Here is a 14324-nt window from a genome sequence, read left to right on the forward strand (position 1 = left end):
AAAAAAAAAAAAAAAAAAAAAAAAAAAAAAAAAAAAAAAAATCCAATTAAAAATGGGCAAATAATCTGAACAGACATTTCTCAAAAGAAGACATATACATGGCCAACAAATATACGAAAAAATGCTCAACATCACTACTTATCAGGGAAATGCAAATCAAAGCCACAATGAGATATTATCTCACCCCAGTTAGAATGGCTATTATAAAAAAAGAAAAAGGAAAAAAAAAAAAAAAGGTCATGCGTGGTGGCTCACGCCTGTAATCCCAGCACTTTGGGAGGCTGAGGCACGCGGATCATGAGGTCAGGAGATCGAGACCATCCTGGCTAACACGATGAAATCCCATCTCTACTAAAAATACAAAAAATTAGTTGGGCATGGTTGTGGGCACCTATAGTCCCAGCTACCAGGGAGGCTGAGGCAGGAGAATGGCGTGAACCCGGGAGGCAAAGCTTGCAGTGAGCCGAGATCGCGCCACTGCACTCCAGAGCCTGGGCGACAGAACAAAACTCCGTCCCCCTGCCAAAAAAAGAAAAAAAAATGAGATGCTGGTAAGAACGCACAGAAAAGGTAACTCTTACATACTGTTGGTGGGAATGTAAACTAGTATAGCCACCATGAAGGACAGTATGTAGGTTCCTTAAGAAACTACAAATAGAGCTATCATATAATCCAGCAATCCTACTACTGAGAATTTATCCAAAGGAAAAGAAAATTGTTGCATTGAAGAGACATCTGCATCCCCATGTTTATTGCGGCACTATTCACAACAGCCAAAATACAGAATGAATCCAGGTGTTCAACAACAGATAAATGGATAAAGAAAATGTGGCAAAAATACACAACAGAATGCTATACAACCAAAAAAGAATGAAATATCCTGTCATTAGAGGCAACATAGATGGAACTGGAGGACATTAAGTGAAACAAGCCAGGCACACAAAGTTAAACATTGCATATTCTCATTCATGTGGAAGCTTAAAAAAAATTGATCTCATAGAAGCAAAAAATAGAGCAGAGGATACTATAGGCTGGAGAAAGTGGGGGCAGGGAGGGATAAAGAGAGGTTTGTGAAAGAATACAAAACTACTGGCTGGCCATGGTGGCTCACGCCTGTAATCCCAGCACTTTGGGAGGCCGAGGCGGGCGGATCATCTGAGGTCAGGAGTTCCCGACCAGCCTGACCAACACGGAGAAACCCCGTCTCTACTAAAAATACAAAAATTAGCCGGGCATGGTGGCACATGCCTGTAATCCCAGCTACTCAGCAAGGCTGAGGCAGGAGAATCGCTTGAATCCGGGAGGTGGAGGTTGCGGTGCCTGAGCTGAGATCGCACCACTGCACTCCAGCCTGGGCCAAGATCGCGCCACTGCACTCTAGCCTGGGCAAAAAGAGCAAAACTCGGTGTCAAAAACAAAAAACAAAAAACAAAATTACTGGTAGGTAGGAGAAATAAGTTCTAGTGCTCTATACCACTGTAGGATGACTACAGTTAATGATATATATTGTTTCAAGTAGCTAAAGGAGGATATTATTCTTAACAGAAAAAAATGGTAAATGTTTCAGATAATGAATATGCTAATTACTCTGATCTGATCAGTATACATTATATGTACCAAAACATCACCATGTACTCCATGATACTGTACATTATTATTCATGAATTTAAAACGATTTATGAAGCAAATTCTACTTAGCTACTGATAACACAGCCAAGAACACTTAAGCAGCCAGCAATGTGATAAGGCCAAAGGACCAAAATCTGAGTATGTCTTCAGGAAAATGTTTCAGGCCCACACTCTGACTTTACACATATTTTTTAAAAGCCTGATGATACACTTTCCCAACCAACTGTCAATTAGAATTGGCAAATGAGTTGGGAAAAAGCTGGAGGAAAATAGTTCTTGTGGAACCAATCAAATTTAAATCACCAAGTAGTATCAACTGACAATCTGAAAGGGCAATCACAGGTTATAGAAAGTGGATGTAGCAGTTTAAAAGCAAAGCACACTAAGATAATTTAGGTTAGGTGCCAAACCTCTTCTCATTTCGTGAGGGAATTATTGTCTAATAATTGATCTTCATACTGATGATTCTGTGCCACCATGATAATTTAAACAGGTTTGTTATTTTCAGTGAAATGTGTAACATAAGTGATCCAAAAACATGTTAAAACATTCCAGCACTAAATGGAATAATTTTCATTTCTCCAGAAAATAAAATAGTGTGAAAGGGTTCATTTGTTGAAGATGCCAGAAAGATGACAATACATGAGGCTCTTTTATACTGTATTATAGAACCATTTTATACTGTATTATATACTGTATTATAGCACAATAGTTGATAATAAATTTTTGCTTCCCAAGGTTGGTAATTATGTTTGTCACAAGAAAGGTATATTTTATTAGCTCTGGAAAACTACATTTTTTGAGATCCTTAAAAGTGTCCAAATGCCTATGTTAAACTAATTATGAAGCAAAATCTCAATTATTAAATAGGATAGCATTATGCCATAAATTTCTCATTCTGAATAAAGCAAGGCATTTCAAATCAAATTACATGGAGATTAAGTTTTCTAAACCTTTAGAACCTTAGCAGGTTCTAGCCAGGTGCAGTGGCTCATGCCTGTCATCCCAGCATTTTGGGAGGCCAAAGCGGGTGGATCACTTGAGGTCAGGAGTTTGAGACCAGCCTGGCCAACGTAGCAAAACCCCATATCTACTAAAAATGCAAAAATGAGTGGGGCGTCATGGCATGTACTTTGGAAGCCTGAGGCAGGAGAATCACTTGAACCTGGAGGTGGAGGTTGCAGTGAGCCGAGATTGTGCCACTACTCTCCAGCCTGGGTGACAGAGTGAGACTCCATCTCAAAAAAAGAAAAAACAAACAAACAAACAAACAAACAAACAAAAACAAAAACCAAAACAGAACCTTAGCAGGTTCTAAACCTTTCATGCTTTTAAGGAGACCATTATACGCCTCTTCACAAAACCAAAAATTCTTGCACAAGGGTAAAGCTTTCCTTCTGTTTGTTCACTGGAAACCAGTTCTGATCATTACCTGTGATATGATAATGTCCAGCAGATACATGAAGAAATGAATAAATCAGTATATAAAAACTTTACATATATATGTAGGGTATATGTGCATGTGACAGTATATCATAATGCTCTATAACATATATTTGGATATATCTATATTGGTCTCCAAATTAAACTATATAGTGTAAAAGTCTGACACATAACATGGCTTGTATATAAGGAAGTTCATGGTCTTATATGAAACACTACAATAGGAGTTTGATAACTTCTATTGAGAATGTTGTACTGGATCATCACATTCATCTCAGTGAAACTGGAATTCTGCTGGTAGTAAAGAACTGCACATCAGAAATAATACTTCTGAATACCATTAAGGAGGTAGCAAGATTACTAAAAAGAACATGGGCTTTGGAGTCAGACTTGGTTTAAATGCACATTTAGGCACTTACTATATGACCATTGGCACATTACTTACTCTGAGCCTGATTCCTTACCAGATGGGGCAAATTAATCCAGGATTGTTTTCAGAATTAAACGAGATAAAGTAAGAACATTTAGCACATTAGCTAGCATATATTAGGCATGTAATAAACATTAGTTACCTTCCATTATCCTAAAAACAGATTTTATTCCAAGTCGATTTTACCTTCACTTGCAAACTTGCTGATGCAACTCTCCTTTCTAGATCTTCTACCTGTTGAAGGACACTCAAATCCATTTCCATTGCTTGTTCTTCTACTGACCAGTTCTCCACAATATCTCGAGTTACTTGGTTTTCTTCATTTTCATTCAGTTCAATAATAGCAACTACATTTAAAAGAAATTAATTTAAAATCCACTTATTAAGTTTTTCTCCTCAGAGATTTCTTCCAGAAAGTGAATAAAATTCTAGGGGAGCCATGTACATCTAACTTAACACACACAAATGCACTTGTGTATATACACACAGCTTACTCTTAAAAGTAGAAACATGCTAAGAAACATAAAACAATATGTCTGCAGGTGTAAAAAATTACAAGACAGTAACACCAATTTAAAAAAGATAAATAGTTTGTTGAGTAAAACAGAAAAAAATAGTAGTGCATTAAGATATCATTTCTCTCTTGTTATCTGTGGGGAATTGGTTCTAGGACCACCCCCCGCCCCCATGAATACCAAAACCTTTTGATGTTCACATCCCTTATATAAAATGGTGTTGGCCAGGAGTGGTGGCTCATGATCTTAGCACTTTGGGAAGCTGAGGTGAGAGGATCACTTGAGGCCAGGAGTTCAAGACCAGCCTGGGCAACATAGTGAGACCCTGTCTCTACATCAAATAAAAAAAACTAGCTGGGTGTGGGGGCATGTGCCTGTAGTCCCAGCTACTCAGAAGGCTAAGGCAGGAGGATTGCTTGAGCCTAGGACTTTGAGAATGCAGTCAGCTATGACTGCACCACCGTTCTCCAGCCTAGGTGACAGAGCAAGACTCTCTCACCAAAAAAAAAAAAAGGTGTACTATTTGCATGTAATCTATGTACATCCTCCCATATGCTTTAAGTTATTTCTAGGTTACTCACAGTACCTAAGACAATGTAGATGCTATGGAAATAGTTGTTATACTATATTATTTAGGGAAGAATAAGAAAAATAAAGTCTGTATATGTTTAGTACAGATGCACCCATCTTTCTTTTCTTTGACTCTGTTTGATATGTGATTGGTTGAATCCACAGATGTGGAACTCATGAATATGAAGGACCAGTAGACTGTACTAAAATATACTTGAGAATAAAATAATTAATTCTAATAACTAAGCAAGAAAGAAAGCTGAAATCTCTTTTTTTCTGAGACGGAGTCTTGCTCTGCCACCCAGGCTGGAGTGCAGTGGCCGGATCTCAGCTCACTGCAAGCTCCGCCTCCCGGGTTCACGCCATTCTCCTGCCTCAGCCTCCCGAGCAGCTGGGACTACAGGCGCCCGCCTCATCGCCCGGCTAGTTTTTTTGTATTTTTTAAGTAGAGACAGGGTTTCACCGTATTAGCCAGGATGGTCTCGATCTCCTGACCTCGTGATCCGCCCGTCTCGGCCTCCCACAGTGCTGGGATTACAGGCTTGAGCCACCGCGCCCGGCCTGAAATCTCTTTTAGGTACATACCATCCTTATTCTTGATGCAGGCTTGAGTAATATAATCCAAATGTTTCTGAATTTGTTTTTGTAATGCCTTTTCTCTTATTCCTCTGAGATGTAGCACTTTGAGCAAAGCTTTTAGGTCCTCTGGGTCAATAATTCTCCACCAACCAAACTGCATTTCTAAGTCAAGATAAATAAGTAGATCTTTTACAAATAGTTTGAATAGGAAATGATACCATGGAAATAAAAAGATTTATTAACTACATATAGAACCATCAAATATTCAGTTACAATATAGGAATCCATAATACTGAAACTGAGTAAGTTGCTATAAACCATCTCAATGTACCTACCTTCTGGAATAGGTTTTGGACTAGGAAAATCTACTGGTTTTGCTACTTCAACAGCTGCAGGTTGAGCTGAAGTGGCCTTTTCATTCTGTGGTACCGGAGACTCACTTTTACTCAAAGCAACAGTGGAAGTCAAGAGCGAATTACCGTTTCCTTCTGATAACCCTAACCCTGATCCTAGACCAGGTACAGATGATGCAAATGGAATATTAGAAGTAAGCACACCAGTGGGCCACCCACAAAACTGAAGTCCCATCATAGATACTCCACCTTTCACCTGCAAGAAGAAAACATTTATTAATGAAAAGTAAATTAAGAAGTTAGGAAAAATGTTTGGAGTATGAAATTATTTTCAAATTCTGAAAATATTCTTTCATTTATTACAATTAGAGGAAAATGAAATACATTAGCAACAAAATGTTAAATTCCATGTTCTTATTTGTTCCCCAAAGTAATTTTCCTTTTGGATATACTGTTATAGTAATAAGTTAAAAAGTAATTAAAGACTTAGACCAAGGCTAGAAATCAGTAGTTCTAATGAACCTTAGTGACAGAAATTCTGACTTGCTTCAGTTTTCAAACTGTAGCAGGAATATTTTAACTATTTGAGTAATCCCCCTAGAGCGAAAATCTCCATGGGGTCAAAGATTACATAAAGCAATATAAAAATGAGTTACAGTTAGCAGTACTAACCTGAAGAGGTGATAAGGCAAATGGATTTAAGCCAACAGGATTCTGAGTAGAAGATCCAAGAGGAGCTGGGGCAGGTGAAGGTGACTTAGATGGTGGCTGAGACTGAGGAGTCACCAAAGAAGCAGTTGACATATCGGCATGAGTAAGTGAAGTGTCATCACAAGGCGTTCGTGGCAAAAGACTAAACCATTGCCTATTCTTTTCAGTCAGCGTTTTTAGTAACTGGTCACTGGGGAGAGGACTGTAGAACTTCCCTGGACCACTTGAACCAGTATTAAACAGATTATTCGAGTCTGCCTTTTCCACATTGCTTTGTGTTGCTGTTGACTGAACACTGCCCAGTGAATGTTTTCCACTGTTCTGATAAGACAATGTGCACCCATTTGCACCAGCATTTGGTTTGGGGGTTATAACCTCTGACTCAGGAGGCATCTTAGCTACTTCTAAAAGCTTGCTTAATTTGGAAAAAGAGCCAGGTTTCTGAAGGAATAGATTTGTGTTATCTTTTTCTTTAAGATCTTCCTTTTGTTCACAGTGATCCACATTTGAACAATTTAAACTGTCCCCAGAAGTCTCAAACATTTCTTCTTTGATCTGGACACTTTCTGCCTTTTTTAGTTTTTCTCTTTCTTTTGCAATTTCTTCTAGTCCTACAAAATCAAAAAGCATTATGAAGATCAGTTACTCCAGATCAAACCAATACTGTAAATTTCATTACTCTTTATCAAATTACATGCATAAATACTTAAACTTTTCTATATTACCTATTACTCCCTGTATTTTCCTTTTTTATGGATTACGGCTTTCACTCACTGGAAAATTAACATATATATATATATATATTATATATATATATATATATATATTTTTTTTTTTTGATTTTATTTTGGTAGATTGGAGTCTCATCTTCCGCCAGGCTGGAGTGCCAATAGCGCGAATTCCGCTCACTGCACCTCTGCCTCCTGGGTTCAAGCAATTCTCCTGCCTCAGCCTCCTGATTAAATGAGATTACAAAGGTGCGCACCACCATGCCTGGCTAATTTTTTGTTTTCTTTAGTGAAACAGGGTTTCACCATGTTAGCCGGCTGGGTCTCCAATCCCTGACGGTGCAGGGATCATCCCTGCTCTGCCTCCCAAAGTGTGGGGATTACAGGTGTGAAGCCACTGCGCCCGGCTGGCATTAACATATATTTGTTATAAAAAATTAAAAATCAAAATATTAAAGTACCAAAAAATATTACAGCCTTACACAGTCAAAAATTACACTTTATATTTTTGTATTCAACTTCTAGGAGTTCTCTATGTGAAATACACACTTAAGTCACATAATTAGGAAAGAAATTCTACTACATACATAATATTCTAAACTGCTAGAGGGTTTTATTGATAATACCTGAACACCTTGCATGTCGATAAACATATTAACTTCATCATAATTTTATGGCTACAGATGAAGTATATCATAACTTAAACAATCTCTATGTATTAATTGTTCCAATTATTTACTATTCTAACATGCTGTAATAATGACTTTTAGCTATATTTTAGACTTGTTTTCCCGATTTACTTCCTTAAATAAATTCTAGAAAAACTAAGATGTGTACTTTCAGAGGTTTTTGAATTACATTGTCAAACTGTCCTCTAGAAAGTCTGGTCAATAATATATCCATATTAAAGTACCTGAGAGCATCCGTGTGCTCCCCTCACTGAAACTGGAGGCTGTCAATATTTTTTGTCTTTGAGGTTGAAAATCTAGATTGCTTATTTTGGTCATAATAAGCTGATATCTTTCATAGGTTTATTGGCTATTCTCTTCTTGTATTTCTGGTTCATATTTTTGCTCATTGTTTTAAAAATAATTTATAAGAACTATTTAAAAACATAATCCACTACTTTATTCAATTTGAAAAGTAAATATGCTCTCAAGTTAAAATATTCAATCATTAAGGGCATAAAGTAAAGGCCTTTCTACCTATTCCTTCAGTCTCTATTTTTACACTTCAGGGGTAGCCATGGTTAATTACATCTATATAATATCTTCCCAAAAATCATATATACATTATCTATGACTATCGTTTTGCATTATCACATAAATGGAATACTACTATTCACTTTTCTGCAGCTTAGAGTAAAATCCAAACTCCTGAGGCCTACAAAATTCTGTAATCTGGTTCCTGAAAACTTCCACCACCTCTGCACCACTCTTGTCCTTGATAACTCTGCTCCTGTTCTTGCTCTGTATTTTCAGCTTCTTGAACATGCTACGCTCTTGCCCTTCTCAGAGCCTTTGATCTTGTTCTTCCCTCTGCATGGGATACTGTTTCGTTGACTGACTCCTTATCCTTCATGTCTCAGATAACAAATGTTATTTCCTTACAGAGATTTTCTCTGATCACCTTATCTAAAATTAGGACCTCCCATTCATCTTAGAATGTCATTCTATGTATTTCCTTTACAGAATTTAACATTAATCATGATGTTTGTTTATTTTCTATTACCTCCCCCTCCCACGTACTAGAATTTAAATCAACAAGCTTTGTTTAAAGGCAGAGCAATGTCTGTATCTTTTTTTTTTTTTTTTTCTGAGACAGGGTCTCACTCTGTCACCCAGGCGGGAGTGCAGTGGTATGATTAGGGCTTACTGCAACCTTAACCTACCAAGCTCAAGTGATTCTCCCAACTCAGCCTCCCAAGTAGCTGGGACTACAGGTGCACGCCACCATGTCCAGCTAATTTTTGTATTTTTTGTAGAGGTTTCACTCTGTTGCCAGGCTGGTCTCAAACTCCTGAGCTCAAGCAATCCACCTGCAGGTTATAGGCATGAACTTTGGGATTTCAGGCATGAGCCACTGCGCCTGGTCAATGTCTGTATCTTGCTATTAGATTCTAAATGCTTAGCATGGTGGCTACTACGAAACAGTGGCTCAATAAACCAGGCACAGTGGCATGCACCTGTAGTCCCAGCTACTTGGGACGCTGAGGTGGAAGGATTGCTTGAGCCCAGGAGTTTGAGTCCAGCATGGGCAACATAGTGAGATCCTGTCTCCAAAGAAAACAAAAGGAGGTGCTCAATAAATATTCCTTGAATAATGAAATAAAAGGATGAATTTAATTCTTTCACTAACAATATTTCTTAGGGAACTTTCCAAAACATGTAGCTGTAGTTCATCTGTAGTTCATTTTTGTGATCAGCTGCATAATTTTGTTATATAGGTATACCATAATTTATCCAGCCAGTCCTTTATTAATGTTTGACATAGCCCTCACATCCTTCTCTTCAAATTAGTTTCTAGTTGAAATTAAATCCATATACATCAGATTTGTACTTCTGACCAATATAGAGTAACAGGGACTAGATTACCTTCTTGTATGAAACAACCAGAAACAGAAAAAATATATGAAACAACAGTTTGCAGGAAACTGAACATCAAATAACAAAGATGAAAAACAAACTCAGTGAGTCCTGTGATTGCCCCAGCTTAGTGCCTTGGGATAGTTTCTAGGATACAGCAATAAAGAGAGGAGTAATCCAGGTGGAGCCTGGCAAACTCCCTAAGATGAGAAGATGGAACTGAAAGCTCAGGGAGACCAAAGCGACTAGAGTGCTCAGGAGAATATTCTGGAAGGGAGAAAGCTGCACAGAGAACTCCAGTGATCTGCAGAGGAACCCCTCGAGTATTTAGCTAAATACTGATCAGCACATATGAGTGAGACTTGGGGGGAAAAAGTACCTTAAAGGATTAGAGGGGAAAGTGCCAGGTGCTCATACAGGCTGGGAATAGTTTCCGTTCCTACACACTAGAGTGGGAAACCTCAAGATTCATAGGCATTGGGTAGAGTACTCAGAAGGATCTTGCTTTAGTAGCAGGGGATAATCAGCCCTAGAATGAGCACTGTTCTAGTTCTGCCTGACAACGTTTAAATGCAAGACTTGAAAGGATCGAACTTTTCCAAGGATATAATTTAACTGTGCCTCGGTTAAACAAATGTCAAGAATATAGGAACTTAACAATATCCAGCACTCAACAAGGTAAAAGTCACAATCTCTGGCACCCAATCAAAGTTAGCAGGCATGCATACTTTTACCTCCAGTTAGGCACATGTGAAAATAGTCACAAATATTCTCCTCATATACCTGTGTGTTCCAATCCTTTTAACTTTAGGTGATGTATTACCTAGTAAGGGAGTACTAATATTTGCATTCTGAGAACTAAAAAAATTTCAAAAATTGCTGTCATATATTCTAAAACAAATAAGAAACACACCATTTTTTACTAGTTTGATACTCATTGATGACTTATTTGTATCTAATATTGAGCTGATGGTAATTTCAAAAGTCACGACTATCTTTGACTTTTACATTCGAATGGTGGTCAGGCTGGTCTCGAACTCATGACTTCCCATGATCTGCATGCCTCGGCCTCCCAAAGTGCTGGGATTACGGGTGTGAGCCACCGCCTCTGGCCGTAAAATTACTTTTAATCATTTGAAAATATATATGGGATATTTAGTGTAAAGAGATTCTTCAATTTTAAATAGTTTTCTATCTTTTATCTCATATAATCCCTTGGTCTTTCCAGTCCTTACTTCTTTGACATGTGTCAATGACTATAAATAACCATCTTCAAAGCAGAAGAAAGGAGAGGAAGACAACTAAGAGAGAAAATTGGAAGTACTCCTCAATTAACTACCCTGGCAGCAACTGCAGCACATAATGACAAAATAGCATTTCCTAATTTAAACAAATGCTAAAAGTAGCAAAGTTTGCTACTGGAAAGAAGGTATGTCTCCTTGAGTTTTACCAGAATCACTCTGACTCCTGTTGGTTCACCTAATAGTTCTCACGGGATTCTGGGGGTCCACCATTTTTGGTTCAAGTGAAACATCTTTCCTTTGGCTCTCCTTAGTTGGACTGAAGCAAGCTAAAACTTTCAGTGAGACTTTACTAAACTCTAAGCGAAACAGAAAAAGCAAGAAATGTAAAAGCACTGGCTTTAGTTTTACTTCCCACCTAGCACGTTCAAGACTGACTTCATCTGCTAAATATGCTTCTCCTCTGTCTATTTACTGTTTTTTCAGTGTTAACTTCCTCCAGGTCTTCCTTTCCTATGATTCTTACATTCATTGGTGTTAAAGCCCTTGCACTGTACCTAAGCAATATTACATGTTCCCTAATTCAGGCCCACGTGACTGTCTGTAGGCTTGTCTAATAGTTTGAGCTGGTCATAATTGCTGTTTTGCTACATAAAAGCGTTAACTGGCTTCCTTTCTTTCACTTTTCCTTACCTGACATTCAGGCCTTCCATGATGGGCTCCTTTCCACATTTTCTTTCTTTTTTTTTTTAAATGTTAAAATTTATTTATTTATTTATTTATTTTTATTATACTTTAAGTTCTAGGGTACATGTGCATAACGTGCAGGTTTGTTACATATGTATACTTGTGCCATGTTTCATATTGTCCCAAGTCAAGATAATATATGAGAATATTCTACCTTCTATACATACCTATATAAATGTATTGCTACAATTATAACTACTATTATTCTCTAGTCCTTAGCCAGGGTAATTTGAAACCTTTTATTCTTCATCTAGCTTATTCAGAATTCTAAGTATTCAAGAGAATTAATATTTCCTTTTTTTAGACTCTCAAACTTTTCATCAATAAATACGCATATATTCAAAAAAAAAAAAAACAAAAAACACTGGCATTTACAGTACAGGTTGAAGAGAGGTTCAATCACAAATGGCCTCTTTCTAGGGCTCAAGCGCCCCTACCCATTCAGTACGGCTAAGCCTTAGGAGTACTTGCAGAGCTTTCCCGTCTTCAGTTGGCAGTGTTACCACAAACCAGCTCCTAGGAAGCATCTTGAAGATCATGGAAGGAAGATGCTAGGAAGCATCTTGAGATTATTGCGGAAGAGACTAAAGGAAGCAGATTCTTATTATGTCTACTTAGGACTGTTCCTTTCCAGGCTGATGTGAAAATTTTAAGATGATAACATAAAACCATTATCTTTAAGGTAAGATTTTCATATTTCCATGGTAGCAATTACATTGTATACTTGCAAACTTAATGCTGTAACTATATCCTAATACAAAATGAAAGAATAGCATTCATATCACAGTATAATTAACAATAAATGTTTCAGTTTCCTTCCAATAGTGAATAAATTATCTACAATCTAACATACTCCAAATGGTTTTCTAAAAAACAGTGAACTACTTCCAGGCAAGATGGCTGAATACCAATAGCTCCAGTCTGCAGCTCCCAGCACGATCAACGCAGAAGGTGGGTGATTTCTGCATTTCCAACTGAGGTACTTGGCTCATCTCATCGGGACTGGTTAGAGAGTGGGTGCAGCCCACAGAGGGTGAGCCCAAGTAGGGTGGGGCGTCGCCTCACCTGGGAAGTGCAAGGGGTCTGGGAACTCCCTCTCCTAGCCAAGGGAAGCCATGACGGACTGTGCTGTGAAGAATGGTGCACCCCGGCCCAGATACTATGCTTTTCCCACAGTCTTTGTAATCTGCAGACCAGGAGATTGCCTCCGGTGCCTGTGCCACCAGGGCCCTGGGTTTCAAGCACAAAACTGGGTGGCCATTTGCGCAGACACTGAGCTAGCCACAGGAGTTTTTTTCATACCCCAGTGGTGCCTGGAGTGCCAGCAAGACAGAACCATTCACTCCCCTGGAAAGTGGGGGTGAAGCCAGGAAGCCAAGTGGTCTAGCTCAGCAGATCTCACCCTCACAGAGCCTAGCAAACTAAGATCCACTGGGTTGAAATTCTCACTGCAAGCACAGCAGTTTGAAGTCAACCTGGGATGGTTGAGCTTGGTGTGGGGAGGGGCGTCCGCCATTACAGAGGCTTGAGTAGTTGGTTTTCCCCTCACAGTATAAATAAAACTGCCATGAGGTTGGAACTGGGTGGAGCCCACTGCAGCTCAGCGAAGCTGCTGTAGTCAGACTGCCTCTCTAGATTCCTCCTCTCTGGGCAGGGTATCTCTTAAAGAAAGACAGCAGCCCCAGTGAGGGGCTTATAGATCAAACTCCCATCTCCCTGGGGGAAGACACAGCTGTGGGCACAGCTTCAGCACACTTAAACGTTCCTGCCTGCTGGCTCTGAAGAGAGCAGAGGATCTCCCAGCACAGTATTTCAGCTCTGCTAAGGGACAGACTGCCTCCTCAATTGAGTCCCTGACCCCCGTGCCTCCTGATTGGGAGACACCTCAGAGCAGGGGTCGACAGACACCTCATACAGGAGAGCTCTGGTTGGCATCTGGCAGGTGCCCCTGTGGGACGAAGGTTCCACAGGAAGGAACAGGTAGCAATCTTTGCTGTTCTGCAGCCTCCACTGGTGATAAAGGCAAATAGGATCTGGAGTGGATCTCCAGCAAACTCCAGCAGACCTGCAGCAGAGGGGCCTGACTGTTAGAAGGAAAACTAACAAACAGAAAGGAATAGCATCACCATCAATCAAAAGGACGTCCACACAGAAATTCCATCCGAAGCTCACCAACATCAAAGACCAAAGGTAGATAAATCCACGAAGATGAGGAAAAACCAGCACAAAAAGGCTGAAAATTCCCAAAACCGGAACGCCTCTTCTCCTCCAAAGGATCACAACTCCTCGCCAGCAAGGGAACAAAACTGGATGGAGAATGAGTTTGACGAATTGACAGAAGTAGGCTTCAGAAGATGGGTAATAACAAACTCCTCTGAGCTAAAGGAGCATGTTCTAACCCAATGCAAGGAAGCTAAGAATATTGAAAAAAGGTTAGATGAATTGCTAACTAGAATAACCAGTTTACAGAAGGACATAAATGACCTGATGGAGCTGAAAAACACAGCACGAGAAGTTTGGAAAGCACACACAAGTAGCAATAGCTGAATCAAACAGAAGAAAGGATATCAATGATTGAAGATCAACTTAATGAAATAAAGTGTGAAGACAAGATTAGAGAAAAAAGAATGAAAAGAAATGAAAAGAAAAGAAAAGCTTCCAAGAAATATGGGACTATGTGAAAAGACCAAACCTATGTTTGATTGGTGTACCTGAAAGTGATGGGGAGAATGGAATTAAGCTGGAAAACATACTTCAGGATATTAACCAGGAGAACTTCCCCAACCTAGCAAG

The 14324-nt window shown here is 39.1% G+C and overlaps 1 protein-coding gene across 1 annotated transcript in view; it reads right to left on the bottom strand.

Moving 5' to 3' along the window:
• The window catches only part of BAZ2B (bromodomain adjacent to zinc finger domain 2B), a 70103-nt gene that overhangs the window by 23647 nt on the left and 32132 nt on the right, over positions 1–14324 (bottom strand). Inside the window, 4 exon segments of the mRNA XM_017864465.1 lie at positions 3689–3849; positions 5173–5328; positions 5502–5775; positions 6192–6841. Coding sequence (XP_017719954.1) covers positions 3689–3849; positions 5173–5328; positions 5502–5775; positions 6192–6841 — 1241 coding nt within the window.

Source organism: Rhinopithecus bieti, unplaced genomic scaffold, assembly GCF_001698545.2.
Source record: "Rhinopithecus bieti isolate Rb0 unplaced genomic scaffold, ASM169854v2 scaffold_75561, whole genome shotgun sequence".
NCBI lineage: Eukaryota > Metazoa > Chordata > Mammalia > Primates > Cercopithecidae > Rhinopithecus > Rhinopithecus bieti.